Source organism: Actinia tenebrosa, unplaced genomic scaffold (assembly GCF_029948245.1).
Source record: "Actinia tenebrosa isolate PJP-AT-01 unplaced genomic scaffold, QUT_ActTen_1.0 PGA_scaffold1__47_contigs__length_23844297, whole genome shotgun sequence".
In the NCBI taxonomy this organism is placed as follows: Eukaryota; Metazoa; Cnidaria; class Anthozoa; order Actiniaria; family Actiniidae; genus Actinia; species Actinia tenebrosa.
The window spans coordinates 7,538,663-7,553,822 of NW_028292578.1; the positions used below are offsets into that span (position 1 = coordinate 7,538,663).

Sequence of the window (15,160 nt, forward strand, 5' to 3'; positions counted from 1 at the left end):
ACTGTATATATTGTTGTGAAATATGATCGTCCAGGTTGGTGACCGACATTTCGACAACCTGAGCGGAAGTCACATTTCACAACAAACTTACTCTTATACATATATATACCGTAACATATACGTACAAGCATATTTCCATTCTAATGTTCTAGTAACAACATTAAGTGTAGAATATTGAGAGTAATAACCTGAAAATCTAAAACTTTACAAATTAAACGATAGCTGAACCGATTTTGATTGGTCAGATTATATTGAATTTTCTCTAAGCCGTTCGCTTAAATGTTTTTTCGCCAAAACAGAAATTTTAACTACTAAATAGAAAATGTAGCATCGAGCTATTTTTTGCTCTATCATTTTGATAAGAAAGGATTGGAAATATTTTACAGGAGGCTTTTTGGTTGACTAGTTTCAGCATAATGTGGTCCAATATAGGTTTAAACAGACGAATAATTATTTATTTAAGGGTGCCTAAAATCGCCTGATTTTTACGTGTTATAGGAGAACCACTCGTCGCTACAGCAACCTCATACTTCATGTTGTTTGATTTACTCCGATCATTCTTACAAGAAGAGTGAGTTGAACTTTTTAGCTATGGATTTGGGACGATTCTGAATCAATATATTGGCTTGAGAATTCAGTATAGATCGTCATCTATCCCCAATGGAGAAGTATCTGGTTTTGTTATGTTTGTTGCTTGCAGTTGGAAGCGCACAGCAAGAAAACAAAGCATACAAGATTGCCTTAGAATGTAAGTAATATTCATCCTAAAACCCTTTTTTTTTTGTTTTGTTCAAGAAACATATAGTTTAGAGGTTTCACTTTATACTTAAAAAGAATCAAATCAACTTGCATGCTGATAGAATTTGCACTTTAGTAGTCTAAACGTAGTCAATTCCCATTACTGTGATTTACTTTTTTGCAATGTCTTTCTCATATATATTTCGAATATCGGATACACAATGGCCGGAATATGTCAATCCCAAACTCAAAAAAAGGAGCTTAAAATTACCTTAAAATTCGAAAAGAATTTTAACTCTGGAACTGAGGATTTTCATCATAGGTACGTTTTAGAAATCAGTGCTATGTCGACATTCTTTTAGTCTTGGCTTCGTGTTGAAGAAATTAGTTATAAAAATCCCATCCCAATATTATCAAGACTAAAATAGATCTAGAATATTTCACAAGGTTGAGCCCAAAAAACGCATTGTATTAGTCTCTGTAAAGGAGCAAGTTAGTCGGTTAGGGCGCTGTCTGCATATTTGCCGATTACTAGCTTTCGGTGGTCGGTCCTCTTTCTAATAATACTCAAGGGAATGCGATCAAACAACGACTTGGGAGTTGTTTTTTATCCACCAGATTCAACAGAGAAACATTTTCTACTTAAAGAATCGTGATCTTAGAAATTCATCATATTTTTACATGATTATTTTTACTAACGACTTTACTATTCTTTCTCAAGGGGCCCATTTTTTTTTTAACTTTAAAAACCTGATAAATACTAAAATGGATTTTGTCCACAGTCATGACAGTGATATTATCTTGACGTCGAATGTAATCTAAGGCCCCGTCCACACTATGCCGGATAAATTTGAATCCGAATTTTCAAACCGAAACTAAAAAAAAGTTTTCCGTCCACACACTAATACGGCTAGTCGGCGTTTTCAAATTGTTCCACTCTGGAGACCGTATTCAAAAAAATTTGTTTTCGGTGAATCGCCCGGACTAGCGTGGACAGTAGGCCTAACCGAATAAATAAAAATTCGGATTCAAATTTATCCGGCATAGTGTCGGCGCGGATCAATTTAGAGCTATTTGGGTGCCAAGAAACTAATCCTCTCTTCCATACTATTTTTAAAGACCTTGCAAGTAAGGGAAACGAAATTTGCTGTAAATATTATAAAATGTCTCATGGCTTTAAAAAAAATTTTGGGAAAGCTGATTGGTTGGCAGTCAGTTTTGAAACTAGTAAATTGAAAATATGCCAGACGAGAGTAATGAGGCTGGTGGTATATATGTTTGTAAGCGGCTTAGGTGAAAGAGAAAAAGATATTGGAATGGAGTGGAGTGGAATAGAACAGCCGGAATTAAAGCTTCTGATAAAGAAGAGCTTCTGCTTCGTGCAACAGAGAAACGTATTGCGAGCGGAGCAGAACAATTAACGTTACTTCTGCAAGACAGTACTGTTGCGCATTAGTTAGAGCGATTTTATTTAATCAGTGTAAAAATAGTACGTATAACAGTTAGCAGTAGACTCTAAACCCATTGTTTTCTTTTGTTTGGAGTAATTTGATTTAACCGGACGGGAAAGAAAAATGACTATTTATTTAGTACCGGTTGATAAAAAAACACAAAAGAAAACAATGGGTTTAGAGTCTACTACTAAATATATATTATGCGTACAATTTTTTCACGGGTTAAAAAAAAGTCACTCTTTTAACTAGTACTAACTGTCATTTTTCTTTCAACGGATAAATAAAATCATTTTATGTTGTGCGATATTTTTGCCGGTATTAACGCACATCAAGAGTTATCTTAAACAAAGATTATCTTAATCCCAAGAAGTGTAAACCGAAACAAATTAAAATCAGCTTAAATGTATTGTTGCATATTGCATGAAGCCGTGACTGTCCTAAAAGCCTTGGGCAATTATCTTTAGATTCCTTGTTCGTGAATGTTTGCCAGAGTTACAAATGAATAAATATAGATTTTTTAAAAAGGCAGCATTAATAGCTCATATTTGTTCTAACTAGTCCTGATGCGCTTCCACTCCAAGACTGTTCTCGCTTTAGTAGCAAACAGCACAGCACACGAACCAACCCGCTCCAAACAAGCTATTCAACAAAACGGCAAGAGAGAGTACGATGGCTTCAATGAACGAATGAATGATGACGACGGGAACGCAGATAACAGTCTCAATATCAATTCTCAAATCTACACAACAAGTAAGAATCAGTAAAACTAACCTGCTCGTTAAATATCCAATGTAGTTTTGCTTGCAACATATGTACGTCCTTCTTGATATGGCGACGCCTAGAGCCTTGCATGAGCACACGCGTGGGTCATAAAACAAAAAGCCAAACCTTATATGGGAATTACATGTATGGGACGTCATAACCACCATGTTAAATAAACCGTGAAAAGATTTGTCGCCGTTGGATATATCAAATGTAGAACTTGTCTTTTGACACTTCTTTCTCTTAAGAGTTCACACTCCTTTCTCTTGGGAATGTTTTCTTTCTAAACTATTTTTGTATAAAACTCGACGTAATTACCGCATCGCGGCCATGTTGAAGGTACTCCAGTAACGAAAAGGTTTCTCACTACCAACATGGCCGCAATGACTTAATTTGACTTTTGAATCTTTTGGCAAAATGAAATCATTCACCACTTCCCATACATTGGTCCCAAACATTTAACTGAGGCTGCAAGGTTTAAATTTGAGTAATCCCTTTAAATGACCTTGCAGCCTCGATTGAATGCCTTGTGTTTGACCGCTGTATGCAAAATAAAATGGTAAGTTTCTAGAAGCTGCAAGTCGAGTAGAGATTAAGTTTATAATTTTTTTTTTTTTTTTTTTTTTTTTTTTTTTTGCATATCTTACCAGCTGTATACAATATACCCGTGGATAGATTCATCAAAGAAGCGATGATGGCTATTCTCGGTGAAAATGGTGTCCTAGAGAAGGGAGGCTTCTACATGGATGGATACATCAAAAACGATGGAACGGCTTTCATTAAAATGGTCAGGAGTTTTGGAAACCGGACAAACTTGATTAACGCGGTAAATATTCTCTTTTCTCAAGCAACAAGACTTCAACATAAATTTGGAACTTGCTTTTTGATTGACCCAAAGTAAAGCACCTCTTTTGTAAAGAAAGACCCTCCTTTATTAAGTCAAGCTGGCACTGTATTTCGTCTCGTAGCCCAAAATATTACGTCAATGCTCAATGCATTTTGTCATTTAGCACCACCATGCATTACGTTACAAAGAGAGTGCATTGCGTCATGTAAAAGATATTGTTTTACGTCATGCATCCAGATATGTGTCGTCATATCTCAATTATGAACATATATATTAACCCCCAGTGATTGTATGTTTCATGCAGATAAAGAAAGCAAGCCAAGAGCCTCCTGGTTCATCTCCACTTAATGTCGTCGTTCACTTCCTGTTGACCGCTGAAGACACGAACAACCTTATCGCGTGGCAAGAAGCTCAGATACAAAAAGGAAACGTAAAACAAGATGATCCATGTGCGCCTAAGCTGATTGTCATGTACAAATGCTGTACAAGGACAGTTATTCCTTTCATTGGACCTGAATTCGGAAGCCTTATGATCGGAACAGACTGACAACCGTGAATGACTTGATTACATCCATTCTCGTGAATAATATTTTCTCAAAACACAACTAATAAAATATATTTCAAGACGTCTAAGTACGTTTTGGCTTCCGTTAATCGAAGTTGCAACTGTCTGAGATAGTACTTCTTGAGTGATAGATGGAAACCTAAGACTTAGACATCCTAGATATATCTTAATAGTCAAATCTTAACTGTACTAATACTTCTTCAATAACTAGCTTTAAAATCCAAGGGGATATAACGAACCATCATTTATTTCTTCTAAATCACGAGTAGGAAGGCGGGCGGGAATACAGGTAGATGCAGTGATCTGTGGGTTTGGGTCTTACGGGGAATAGACCAAGAATGTTTGTCTTGTTTAGTATTTTTACTTTAACCAATCGTAGGAATAAAGTTTACAAATGTTCGGTAGATATTGCTTCAAGTCATATCATTTCTTTATTCCTTATGCTAATGCGCAATTTCGAAATACATATAATTTTTGAGCCAGGATCGTTTTTTAGGGTTTCATATCAGATCTTCAATAGTCTAGTTAAATGGAATATATGAAGTTGCGCAAACTGAGTATATGAACTGCGCATGCGTGCGCCCCTCCCCTCCCCTTGAAAAACTCGGTTCAAAAACTTCTATTATCATTCACCCTGAACGTTGCCTGGTTGATCCAAAAACCAACTACACATAAATAATGCAATGCGCATGCGCAGTGCAAGAAACTTGCCTTAATAAGAATGGTTTAGTTGAGCATGCGCAATACGACCTAACACCACCTCACTTAATACTAATTCTAGCACACAGAACAGAGTGAATTACTTTGAATAGATCTATACCTTTAATTTGGGTTTGATGTTTTGCCATTTCAGACCACGTGTCTTCTCATGCTCATTATTCCGTTAAACAAAGAAATAATACTCTAGGGAATTGGAATTACACGTGGTCTGAAATGAGAAAGCATTACACCCAAGCTTAGGGATGAGGGCAAAACAATTGTCATCTCACGGGACCCAATTTAGGGGGGAGGGGTGGTGTTATCCGGTGCCCACCACCTCTGGAAGTGAAATCTTAGATTTTGTCCCCAAATATCTCCAAAACTAAAAGCCAAATCACAGAAATGAATGGACTGTCTGTCTGCATGTATGCTAAAAAACAAATTTGTGTATAGAACTTGCCACTACAGACCCTCAGTATCGAGCATTTAAACAGGTCTCTGACGGGGGAGGGGGTATATATCGGTACCCACCACCTTAATTCACAAAATCGGGTCCCTATTTATAGGACCATTGTTTTGACCTCGCCCCTTAGAAGGTCTGTTTCTTACAGTCAAAGTCTAACCCCATATTTTTCCATTTGATTCTTTCTAGAACATTTTGGGATTATGTAGATGTTGTCAATCGTTTTAGAAGGAACTTCTTGTCTTTTGTTTCCTGGAGAAAATAATGAGAAAATATGTTGTATGAGCCAATCATAAAACAGTGAGTGTTCGTTGCCAGGGACAGTCACAGGGTTAAGCGCGTTTTCCCGCCAAAAGTTTCCGATAAATTCAAAGTACACGTAAAGAACCATTTAGTAGCATTACAACCATTTAGGTCTTTTTTGTTATTCGTTCATCCAGTTTACGACATGCAAGAAACAGTATATCTTTTTGGGTCAAGATCAATATAGTTTTGATCAAAGCCAGTAACATTTAAAGGGTTTTACCATAGAGAGTTCTTCTCTCAGCTCGGAGATCATTCGATAGTAAACCTTCGCTGTGGCGTAGAAGAAATATAACCCAAGACTGAAAAAATGAATAAAATTATATGTAGAACATTTCATTCCTTTCTTCCTTCCTTCCCTCATTAATAATGTTATTGCAATCTCATTCCTTCAGTCAGTCAACCCAGCGTACCTAACGTACCCCAATTCAGGGGCGTAGGTAGGGGGTGGCCAAGGGGGCCAGGCCCCCTCCCTTCGTGACAACAAAATGCTGGCAGCTTTTTAGAATTTGTAAAAATAAAACGCTTTTGTTTGTTTGTTTTTTTGTTCTGTGTTTCGGTGACTCAAAAAAAAAAAAAAAAAAAAAGGCGGGTTTTTTAATTTGGGCCTCCCCCTTCGGAAAATCCTGGTTACGCCCCTGCCGACTACATACGCACCATCATCATATCTCTTACAACTGACAAAGAGCCAGAGAGCAAAACACCTTACCATATGAGAAGCACGACCACAATAACAAAAACAGGAGACTGGACGACTTGAAAAAGGTCTTGAAATCCAATCGGTAATGTAAGTATCGTAAGATATACTATCTTGTACATTCGATTAAGACCTCTGAGGAGAAAAAGACAGTTCAAATTAAATTGTTTAGTTATTTTTATAGTTAGATATGGTTATAATGATATTATTTTGGTGAAAATCGTACCTAAAAGGGCCGTACAGAAGCGATGGATGAACCCTGTATGGAGACAAATAAAAACAGCTCATGACTTGACATCTGCAATACAACGCGTGCGCTGATTGGCTGGGCTACCATGTTTATATGTGAGGACAGGTAAAGAAAACGCTCGCGCTAAATAAATCGTCCATATAAACGCAATATAGAACAGATCACGTGTTTCATTTGCAGTGTAAGTAGGGAGCTGTGGAGAACTTAAAAAGCAAGCAAAACGCGCGTCGACGCCTCGTGTTGCTAAGCTTCGTTCTCGCGTTCTTCACAGCTCCCAGCGTTATTAACACAGTACTGAGACACGTGCGCATTTCATATTGACTTATTTTGTTGTAGAGTACACTGAGGTTGCCGTATCCTTTACAAAGCGTGTTTATATCAAGGTAAAGAGACATCAGTGCGCGCATTTTTTATCGACTAGTTTTGTTGTAGAGTACAATAAGGTCGCCATGTTCTTTACAAAGCGTGTTTATATCACAGAAAAGAGACACGGGATTTATCCTAGTACTTACTGCGTAATTCCATATACGACTGCTGCCACACACAGGAAAAATGTTACTAATAGCAACAACATGAAAAAGTAGTTGGATTTCCCTGCGCGGTATGCTTTGTCTTCTGAGCGACAATTGTACTTCAATGTCATCTGTGAATGAAGAGAAATCAACGATCTGTTAGCACTTACTTTCCAGGGCAACGTTCGTCATTGCTTTACATTTAAAGCACTGGTACCTTTTTGACGTAGAAGAGAATGAAAAATTTAATGGTTCCCATTAACGTTAGCATCGGACTGTACCACATCCCAATCCTGAAGACAACAATCAATCAGAATACAGATAAAAGATAAATGGCTACGCAAAAAATAAAGGCAAAACAAAGGAATAGAAGAGAGGAGAGGAGAGGAGAGGATAGAAGGGAATGAACGACGTGATGAAACTTTCCTTCCCGCACATTTACATCTCTTATATAAATACCAATCTTTCCGCAAACTTTGGAAAGAAATATCTTGTAAAGTAATATTGATATAAATCAAAATGAACCTCCTGTTCTACTAACCATATCAAGCACTGGGCATACACCAGTTCCAGAACATTCTGAGGTATACTGAAGATAGGACGGCCAATTTTCTCTCCAAGTTTAATACCAAAGTCCAACCGTTCGGACGCGTACCTTTGTGAGCAGAGAAATATTAGGAGTTTGTTATTGTTCATTTGTTTGCTCGCTCTCTTTGTCATCCATGTATATTCCATCCATCCAACCATCAATCCCTCCCTTCCTTCCTCCCTCCGTCCCTCCCTCCGTCCCTCCCTCCGTCCCTCCCTCCGTCCCTCCCTCCGTCCCTCCCTCCGTCCCTCCCTCCTTCCCTCCCTCCGTCCCTCCCTCCATCCCTCCCTCCGTCCCTCCCTCCGTCCCTCCGTCCATACCTTCTTGGTGTGTGGACTGTTATTACCACAGCGACAACAACAAAGAAGTCCATCCAAATAAGTTTGTACATCTCAGCTGCGATAGCATTCTCCCAACACTGTATCGAACAAACCATAATTATAAAAGAAACTTTGTTAGAAACCTGTTGGAATCGCAATACTAGTCTATATTTAGCGATAGAGCAGGCTAACAAGCCAAAGGCTTGTGTATAAGTTTGCGTCGACATTAGATCAAATTCATAAAATTAAGAAGTTGATAATCGGAGATGGTAGGGAGGAATACCGGAGAACCGTGGAGAATAGAAAACCCTCGAAGCACACTGGAGAGGACTAAGATGCAATCCTAGCATTAGATGGTATAGTATCCCATGCTACTCTTGCTATTCTATGTATATAATATAAGTCAATAGCGTTAAAAGCAACAACTTACCAGCATACAATATGTTTGTATTTTTTGGAACAACGAAACCATCAAGACAGCGACTGATGCCAGTTTGAGGAGTATTGTTCTGTAAAAGCATAGAAACAAGAATGTTAGATATTTGTTATAAAAGATAGAACATAATGATTAACAATAACTTAAAACCCTGAGACAACCTCTGGACTGATCTAAGTCAGGACACGGCTAATTCACAGATCAAACCCTGAAACAACCTCTGGGCTGGACTAAGTCAGGGCACGGCTAACTCACAGATTGAACCCTGAACAAAACCTCTGGGCTGATCTAAGTCAGGGCATGGCTAACTCACAGATTGAACCCTGAAACAACCTCTGGGCTGATCTAAGTCAGGGCACGGATAGCTCACAGATTGAACCCTGAAACAACTTTATGCTTTCCAAGCTAGACTGTTCGTACCTTGCTAAATCAATATTAACTCTCACTCGTGGGTTCCAATCCTCCAGTCGAGACAGGAAGTAGAACAGGTTTGGTAGGACGGAATTGATGAGGGTGAGCGTGATGGGTAAAGTGTAGCTCTTCAAGAGAGAAATCATTTCGATCTTGCTTGATTCTTTAGCGTTGGGGTTCGTCGCTTGAGCCGTCTTGAAAAGATTGAGAATGAAAATGTCAAGATGTTAATGTATGAGATTTACATATGTAATCATGTACGCATGCGCAATGGTGATAGTGTTGGCCATGCGGTGGACGGGCATTTTGTTTGAGTAAAGATAACTCTCTTGTGTTAACTAAGATGTCATTTTTTCGTTCTCAAACACGGGTAGGACTGGTTGGCAGCTCAACAAGCTGATTATATATCCCTTGTACTAATTCCCAATTTGGGATCAAAACAAAAGAATTCCTTTCTCTTGAAGATTCAAATCTTTTTTCATGTTTCAGCACGTAACAGCGCCTGAAACATACGATTTACTTTTTACCTTTAGAGAGAGCTGAGCTGCTTTATAAATAGCCCATCCAGAACCAATAGACAGTAAAATCACTATGGTGTTGATTGTGATTCGTATCAAGTAGATCTTGATCCTTTCATTGCGGGTTCTTTTTGCCAGGTTTGTGAGCCGTAGATCTTCTGCTAAATCACCCTGTCGGTCATCAAAACACGAATAAGATTTCAGACAATTACGAGTGGTTAGACGGCATATGGTTTAAAGGATACACATGATTGTCAGAAGAAGAATATTGTGGACGCAAGATACTCCATTCCATGAAGAATTTTATCAACCTGCACGTGGATATTTAATTAGCAAAATCTTACAAAAGCCGTTCCACATTCACCTTCCAACATGGCGGACATTGATCACGTGACTTACATTTTTATATATTTTTTCATTAGACCCTTACACAAGAACTTACTTTGGAGTCAGTAGTCCGCATTAGAGAAGAGTTTCCTTATAAAAAACTGAACAAATATTTTTTTTAAAATACATATTATTTTATTGGACAATTTGTGAGGAATTAACAGGAAAGTAGGAGCAGACAAAATGGGATGCATAAAGCATTGAATGTCACACGTAAATATGGGCCACCCATTATAGGCATGTATTTTGTTATTTTCCTTCTAAGGAAGCGATTTTTTTACCTCCAGCTCATTGACAAAGCTCTTCGTCTTAAGAATGGCTGCTTCCTCATCGCTGATACACATGTCCCATCCACCGAACACTTTGTTGCAGTAGCTGTTGTAATGTTTGACTCCCTCTTTGACGTAACTATCCTCGATGATGCTTGATGCGCTAGAAACAGCAATAGACCTCTTAAGCTTGGGTGCAGCTTGATGTTTTCCCATTTCAGACTACGTGTCGTTCATTTTCTTGAGAATAGGATTCTTCAATTATTCAACTTACCTCCAAAGTGTTAATAAAAGAACTAAAAGAAAGCTGAGAGAACTGACGGTAAAATAGGCCAGCGGCATGTTGTAGAAGGAACCAGTGGGCATGACAAGAATACGAGATGAGAAGCTACCGTAGTACATTAAGGTGGTGTTTATCCATCCCTAGATATAACCCAGAATATTGTATTAATAAAGATAAGGGTGATGTTACAAGAGTATGAGGCTAGTAGCTACCGTAGTATATCAACGTGGTGTTTATCCATCCCTAGATATAACCCAGAATATTGTATTAATAAAGATAAGGGTGATGTTACAAGAGTACGAGGCTAGCAGCTACCGTAGAGACTACTACTTACCACTCCCTGCATAAAATCGCTCACTAAGTGCCCCACATGATGGTTGCCATAGTTACCACTGGGTTTCTTCATGTGACATTCCTTTTTCCATGCAAACGCACTCGTATTGGCACCAAGGAAACTAGAAAGTTTCCATTCATCCAGTTGTGCCTCTGTTTCCACGGTAGCAGGTGTGGGTGTACGGGACTCATTTAACGAGGTGTTGGTTAGCGGAGCAGTGACTAGGAATGCAGGTCTCTCCCTCTTATGCACGGCTTGTGGGATAACGATGAAGGCTAACGACAGGATGAAAATGAAGATATTGATGTTGAGAAGCCATTTGAGGAAGGTAAAGTAGGAGAGAATGCCATTGCCAAAAGATCCTGAAAACATGAACAAATATTAATTAGTTATTGCGCAATTCAAAAAGATCATTGTATCATTATGTAAGTTATAGGTCTGGCAAAGGGTCCAAACTAGACCCTACATTTGATCCAACATCTGCTTGTCATGGTCTGCAAACAATGTTGGGATGTTCTTTTTTATGTCGGGCGAATGTTGGCCTCGTTTGTAATGGCAATACAATACAATACAATAAACTTTATTTAAAGAGGGTTACACATAACAGTACATTAAACTGATAACCTAGTGGCCCTCACAATCTAAAATCTAAATCTAATTACAATATTCTAATGTATATACTATAATTAAAATATAATAAATTGAAAGAAAGAAAGAATGAGCCTATAAAGATATAAAAAATCTAAAATTATTAATTGTTAAATCAAGGCCCAATTTGTGCGCCGAGAACCCACATGCACCTACCGTCTGGCGCAAGACAAAACGGATGAAGGAGATTGCGCCGAAACGGGAGATAGAACATGGGACCCGGCGATCAAACTGGGCCGGAAAAAAAATAAAATTTAAAAAAAAAAAAAAAAAAAGATAAATAAATAAATAATTAATTAATTAATTTAAAAAAATAAAATAAAATAAAAAATAAATAATAAATAATAATAAATAATAATAATAATAATAATAATAATAATAATAATAATAATAGTAATAATAATGTTTTATAAAACAACGACTTGTGATAACAAATTTTTGTTCAAATGTTGGGATCATTTGTCCGGGCCTGGCAATAGATCGTCTGCGCATGCGCGAAAATATTATGAAGTACATGCGAATTCATGCTGAGTAAGGCTTATAGTAACGGCAATAGGTCTTGTTAATGTACTGAAAGGACTACATCAAGTCAGATCGATAGTCTATACATTTGACTTACCTTCGATTTCTTTAAAGTGTCCTCTCCACAGTTCGAACATCTTCAAGAAGTCAACCACTTTGTTGTACGTTATCTTCAAAGACTAATAATTGGACGAAATACAGATGAGAAAACACGATCAACAAACTGGGCAAGTTTTTTTTTGTTTTGTTTTGTTTTTGTTTTTTTGTTTTGTTTTTGTTTTTGTCTTTGTTTGTTTGTTGTTGTTTGTTTGTTGTTGTTGTTGTTGTTGTTGCTTTGTTTTGTTTTGTTTGTTTTTGTTTTGAGGTTTTTTGGAGGGGAAATAAGTTTAAAAAATGGAAATAGTGAAAGAAAGTTTTAAAAAAATCATAATAGCCTCCTAATTTCTAGCATAAATTTCCATCCACATTTGCCAACCATTGCAGTACAGATTAATACTTTGCTTTCTTCTACTAGGACTTACCATAGCTATACCGTATCTTAATGCTGTAAAGAATGACACCGAATAAAAAGAAGCCTCCACCGAAGCACTCCTAGAATTAAAATAATTAGTAGACCTTAGTAGCGAACAAGTTAAGTTGCTTTGGTATGGTTTGAAGGGAATTATTGCAAATTTCAGGGAGCAGCTCGCAGACGTAGAGTTCGCATGTTTACGAAAATTGCAGTAAGAGGTACAAGTAGTTAGCACACTAACCAACCAAGCCACACTTGCTCCTTAAAACAAGTGTATGACGTCACTGAGAATTCAACTATGGATCTCTTGCTTAGCAGACAACTCAACATACTAAACAACCAAGCCACACTTACTCAAACTATGGCCTTGTTTTTAACGCGTCCTGTAAGGACTACTTAAACTCCCCGAATCGATCAAAACTGTACCTTAGGAGTCGCCTTTCTTTCAGTCTCCCGGCCAGAGGTTTGGTATTAAGCTCCCCCTTTTTTGCAAGTGATTCATCCCCGACATCCAAAAACGCTGAATCGTCCGGGATATCATCTTCAACAGGCATGTACATCTTACAACGGAGAATGAAATAAAAATCATTATAGACGGCAGATTGAATTGTTAAATTAACTGCATGATCCAGCTTTACAAAAAGACTTCAAAACGACCCCCTTTGGGCTGGTCAAAGTCAGGGCACGGTCAACTCACAGATAGAATTGTAATTAGCGGTGTTATCAGAGGAAGCAGGAAAACGAACCGTCAAAAAATAATATCGCTGGCTAAATGGATGAATTAGAACATTAAAGAAAGTTAACATAACAATTAATATACCCCGGGGGACAAACATGCTAATGTCTAAAGACGGGTTTTCTTTTTCTTAACCATGTTTAATTTTATGTAATCTTTCTTTAAAATCACCATTTGTTTATTCTTTAGAATAGTTTATTTATACATGTACAGTCTGGCTTACCTTTCCATTGTAGCTCTTTTGTTTTCTCAATTCGCTTTTGCGTTTTTTAATCTTTAGCTTCCACGAAGCGATTTGACGGCTCGGTAGAGATTTCATGATGTTCTGTTCTTTCTCTCTTTCTGAATCTTTGACATTGGAAGATTCGCCACCTTAAAAATATACATAATATTAGCCAGATTTCTTTCTTAGACTGAATCAAGCGTTTCGGATCGGAATTAATATTATAGAGTAGTTAGATTATTCTTTTCTGTTCTGAACATATTTTAGTTTAGTTAGGGCCAAACAGTTTAGCATATTTAAAACAAGTATGCATTACAAATATTTTATAAACACTAAATGAAATAAAAATGATGTAGTAACATAATCTCTGATACCGCAAAATTAAATAAATTTTAATAGGTTAAAGAAGGCTTCATACATAATAATTTTGCCGTCTAAAGAAGTTAGTTATCCTGCAGCAGTAATAGTGTAATTAGAGGTATAAAACATCACTAAAACAGTAAACAGAGGGATGTTTTTTTTATTATCAATATTAAAGCTATTGTAGCTAAAGACAGACTTCAGCAGGAGGAATTGAGATTATCATTGGTTTTGAATTAACAGCGACGTCGAGAAAAACTCAGTTATCTTATACTAAAATAACAAAAGTTTGATAGCAATGAGTAATTCGTATTTCTTGGAAAAGAGTAAATTGTATGAATATGATATTGTGAGTTAAGATTTTTAATTGAGGGTTTTAATTCTAAATATATCCATATGGTTTACTGGGAGATATAATAAATTAAGTCATGAAGCAGCTGAGAATAGCAGATTAATAAAACATCATTTGAAAGCTGAATTTAGCAAGTAGAAACAAGAACCCTAAAGTTTACCATACCTGCTTCGTCTTGTTGCATCTCGAGATATCGTTGGTGATCAGTATTATTGCACTGTAATTCTTTATTAATGCAAGCTTTTAAGGCAAGAAGATTCAGCAGTTGATCTCTTCCTTTGACTTAAAGTTCCTATTTTAGAGAAAGTTTTTTCGTTTACGAGTTGAAAATATATTAAAAGGGAAGGTGAAGATCTTGCACCACGAAGTATTCATTCAAGTGCTCAAGGTCTTGGTCCGGCGCTGATTCTGAGTTTACTCTTATCAAATAGAAACTCGTTTAACCAAAGCGTAATTTGCATATTAAAGTCCCGTTGGGAGGCAACGCAATGTGTGAGTTAGAAATTTGCTGGGATTTAAAAATACAAAATATATAGTTTCTTTGATAATCCATTTGATGATAAATTACAAATTTAATTGCTAAAGAAGTAGGAAGAAAAAAGAGATTTTAAGACTGAAAACTGAGAAGAGAAGAGAAGAGAAGGGAAGAGAAGAGAAGAGAAGAGAAGAGAAGAGAAGAGAAGAGAAGAGAAGAGAAGAGAAGAGAAGAGAAGAGAAGAGAAGAGAAGAGAAGAGAAGAGAAGAGAAGAGAAGAGAAGAGAAGAGAAGAGAAGAGAAAGGAATTGAAGAGAAAAGAGAGTAAAGAAATGGAGACAAAAATAAAAAGAAGAGTCAAAACTGATGAATTTGATCAAACCGATTAAACCAGTTACGTTGCTTTAATCCATTTTTAGCTTGAATTTAAATAATATTTACAAATACTTCATTCGTAGTGTATTGATCTGTATATTATAATAAGCCACCGCCAAACA

The 15,160-nt window shown here is 37.0% G+C and overlaps 2 protein-coding genes across 2 annotated transcripts; one reads left to right on the plus strand and one right to left on the minus strand.

The window, feature by feature from the left end:
* The first annotated feature begins 498 nt into the window (after nt 1-498).
* Nucleotides 499-4,770, plus strand: LOC116292825 (uncharacterized). The gene is made up of 4 exons (XM_031700182.2): nt 499-748; nt 2,751-2,942; nt 3,605-3,780; nt 4,106-4,770. The coding sequence occupies exons 1-4, from the start codon at nt 661-663 to the stop codon at nt 4,346-4,348; spliced, it is 699 nt and encodes a 232-aa protein (XP_031556042.1). The 5' UTR covers nt 499-660; the 3' UTR covers nt 4,349-4,770.
* Nucleotides 4,598-14,583, minus strand: LOC116292834 (transmembrane channel-like protein 7). Its single transcript, XM_031700194.2, has 19 exons — nt 14,355-14,583; nt 13,478-13,626; nt 12,945-13,078; nt 12,529-12,598; nt 12,105-12,186; nt 10,838-11,199; nt 10,495-10,643; nt 10,233-10,383; nt 9,574-9,735; nt 9,056-9,240; nt 8,630-8,708; nt 8,200-8,297; nt 7,832-7,945; nt 7,508-7,583; nt 7,291-7,421; nt 6,755-6,787; nt 6,541-6,663; nt 6,055-6,133; nt 4,598-5,780 (listed from the first exon to the last, which is right to left on the minus strand). Exons 1-19 carry the CDS (start codon nt 14,371-14,373, stop codon nt 5,730-5,732), a joined length of 2,247 nt encoding a protein of 748 aa, XP_031556054.1. The 5' UTR covers nt 14,374-14,583; the 3' UTR covers nt 4,598-5,729.
* Nucleotides 14,584-15,160: the final 577 nt, after the last annotated feature.